Raw genomic sequence first — 2,816 nt, 5'->3', positions numbered from 1 at the left:
TGGTGGTGGTGGTGTTGTTGTTGTTGGTGGTGTTGGTGGTGATGTTGGTATTGTTGTTGTTGGTGTTGGTATTGTTGTTGGTGGTGGTGTTGTTGTTGTTGGTGGTGGTGTTGTTGGTATTGTTGTTGGTGGTGGTGGCGGTAGTGTTGTTGTCTTTGCTGATGACAGTGTTGTTCTTGGTAGTATTGGTGTTGTTGTTGTTGGCAATGTTGTTATAGAATGGGTTATTGGTAGTTGGAACCCTCGTTGTCGCCTCCCGGTTATTATCGTACCTGTAGGTGGCTGAAGGTGACGCAGTATCCTTCCTCGCGTCTTCCTCCATTAACACAGCTCTCCATCCACTTTCAAAGTCAGCATTAATCAACGGATCGATATTTCTGAGCTGCTCGTCACCTAACACTATGACGGTATCGCCCTTGGGTATGTAACCGTCGCCAAGGATGTAAGGAGTTTCTCTGTTGTCCTCAAACAATATAATACTATTTCTTTTCCACTTCACTTAACCCAGCTTTAACCATGATAGGTAAGTCAATAATGGTGATGGTGGTAGAAGTCCTTCACCCCCGAGTAGGATATCCTGTTTGGGATCCTTGTGACCCCCGAGGAAGAAGGGAGTGATGAGTGTGGAATCGTTGCCCTGGAGGTACATGTATACCATCCCAGCATCACTGTCCTTCAGCTGGTTCTGTTTCTCGTCTCCACCTTCCATCATTTCAACATAAGTGTCTTCATTGTGTGTCTCGTTATTGTCCTCTTTTTCCCAGTAGTTTAATATGTAACCATTGTATTCGCCATCGATGTCGTTATCTTGTTCGTAGATAATATTATTGTCGGAGTAAACCTCGTCATAATCATCGTCATACTCGTCTTCATTACTTCTATCATCATCATAATTCTCGATATCATATTCAAAGTCTCCATCGTCATATGAGTCATCATAATATTCGGTTTCATAGTCATTTTCTTCATCATCATTGTCTTCATCTTCTGCCATATTCTCATCACTATCACCATCTTTATTACCCTCACCACTTTCCCCCCTCCAGTCATCGATATCTACAGCGTCAGCCACCAGGCCGACCGACGCTGGTTTTATTGTCACTTCAGGTGTCAACCGTGTCAGACTGTCACTGTGGGCCCCAGTAGTAGTAGTCGTTTCAGACATGACTTGAGGGACGACAGAGTCCATCACAGGCGTCGTGGGTGTAGGACGGACGTGGGCAGTGGGTCTCGTGGCCGTGTGTGATGGCGCGGAGGCATCCTCAGGCAGTCTGGCACAAGATGCCGAGATCGCGAGACTCAACAATAATCTGAAGGAGAAACAGATCACATAGAAATAGTTGTAGAGGAAACGTTTGTGTAGGTTCAACTATTTAATGTAAAAAACTACACCTGGGAAGGCCACCAGACTTTACGAATTACTAATCTATCGAAATCTTATTCCCAGCCAGTGACTAGAGCCATGGTGTGAGGCAAGGTGTTGGTTGGTTATGAAGCAAGAGATGAAGTATCGTTCCCTGCTAAACAAAGTCAAGATAATCAATAGCTGATAAAGACAAAGCAAGAATGTAAACTGGCGAAAAATGACACAGCAACACTATATTATTGGGAGCCGGTAGTGTGTGTGTGGGGGGGCGGGGGTTACATGTTCCACAACACAACTTAAAATGGGAAAAAAAATGCATCTTTCACTCTTGTCTCCTGATTATTAGTTTGTGTAACAAAATTTAAATATTTAGTTTCTTCCACACATCCAGCTGGAGTCCGAAACCTTTAAGATGTCCAACATACATGTACACACTGTTTATGTATCAACTTGAAGTAGCAACTTGTACTGTACAATACAGTACAAGTAGCTACTTCAAGTTGATAACAATTGAGTAATCTTTACGAAAATATTTCTGTGATTCCCTGAAGGACCATGCCTCATTAGGTAGCCAACTCATGGATAAATTTGAAAGAAATGAGGAGAAGTTGTATACTGTACATACCGCGTGGTGAGGGTGATGTAGATCATGACGTACAACTGCGTACAGTAAACTTCGACGACCACCGTCACACTGACACTCCTCTCTCACGCCACCACACACAACCTGACCATGATCTATATTCTCTCCCTTTTCACTTTGCTGAGTTGCTCATTTGTTTAATTATGAATACGATTACGACAATAAGCGAGTTATTAACAGGACTAACTACGTTAATACAGAGGATAGGAAGGGCCACATTACTCTATCACAGCACTAGGATATGACAGAGGAAACGGATGTCCACGTCACAGGCGGTCACTCTTATGCTTGTTGTGGGTCAGCAACAAAAGGTAGCCTACGCCTGTTTCATAACGCTATAATTAACGAGATGCACCTTACTTATTTTTCATTTATAAAATTACGAAATACGTTTTGTAATTCTCAATGGATAATAAAGGTGATAAGGGTAACAGAGAACAAACGACCACTAGTATGTTTATATATGGTGAAACGATTGATGGAGTTTATTGTTACTGGTTGACTAACATTAAAACATTAGGAATAATTAGCGATGTTTTGTGTGTTGCGTGAGTCAGCGTGTACTGAACTATGCCTTATCTCTTCCTCTTCATCTACACTAACTGCTGGTCGGCAGAATAAAATATTTCTCCCTCGTTGGATCACTACCGGCCACGGACCACAGTGACGGTAGAAATTCAGGTAAATTTTACTTTTAGTCCTATAATCTTCTAGCGACTCAAAAATTTATTTTTCCTGTATTTTGAATGAATTTTACCTTTAAAACTGTCATGAGCCCCCTACCCCCAACAATAATGGGGACCCGTG

At 42.3% G+C, this 2,816-nt stretch overlaps 1 protein-coding gene across 1 annotated transcript; it reads right to left on the bottom strand.

Annotated features, from left to right (window-relative positions):
• Window positions 1–322: 322 nt before the first annotated feature.
• LOC121875752 (transcriptional regulator IFH1-like) lies at window positions 323–2,260 on the bottom strand. Its single transcript, XM_042380434.1, has 2 exons — window positions 1,992–2,260; window positions 323–1,310 (listed from the first exon to the last, which is right to left on the bottom strand). Exons 1-2 carry the CDS (start codon window positions 2,015–2,017, stop codon window positions 500–502), a joined length of 837 nt encoding a protein of 278 aa, XP_042236368.1. The 5' UTR covers window positions 2,018–2,260; the 3' UTR covers window positions 323–499.
• Between the last annotated feature and the right edge of the window lie 556 nt (window positions 2,261–2,816).

The sequence above is a fragment of the Homarus americanus genome, unplaced genomic scaffold, assembly GCF_018991925.1.
Source record: "Homarus americanus isolate GMGI-L3 unplaced genomic scaffold, GMGI_Hamer_2.0 scaffold22250, whole genome shotgun sequence".
Lineage (NCBI taxonomy): Eukaryota > Metazoa > Arthropoda > Malacostraca > Decapoda > Nephropidae > Homarus > Homarus americanus.
The sequence above is the reverse complement of the archived record's forward strand: the minus strand, read 5'-3'. Positions and strand labels throughout refer to the sequence as shown.

What these genes read in the sequence shown, in the direction of transcription:
- LOC121875752 (XM_042380434.1), bottom strand. Translation starts at nt 2,017, where the DNA reads ATGATCTACATCACCCTCACCACGCG. An exon ending in TACATCACCCTCACCACGCG is followed by an intron (nt 1,311 to 1,991) that starts GTATGTACAGTA and finishes TTTCTCCTTCAG; the next exon opens with ATTATTGTTGAGTCTCGCGA.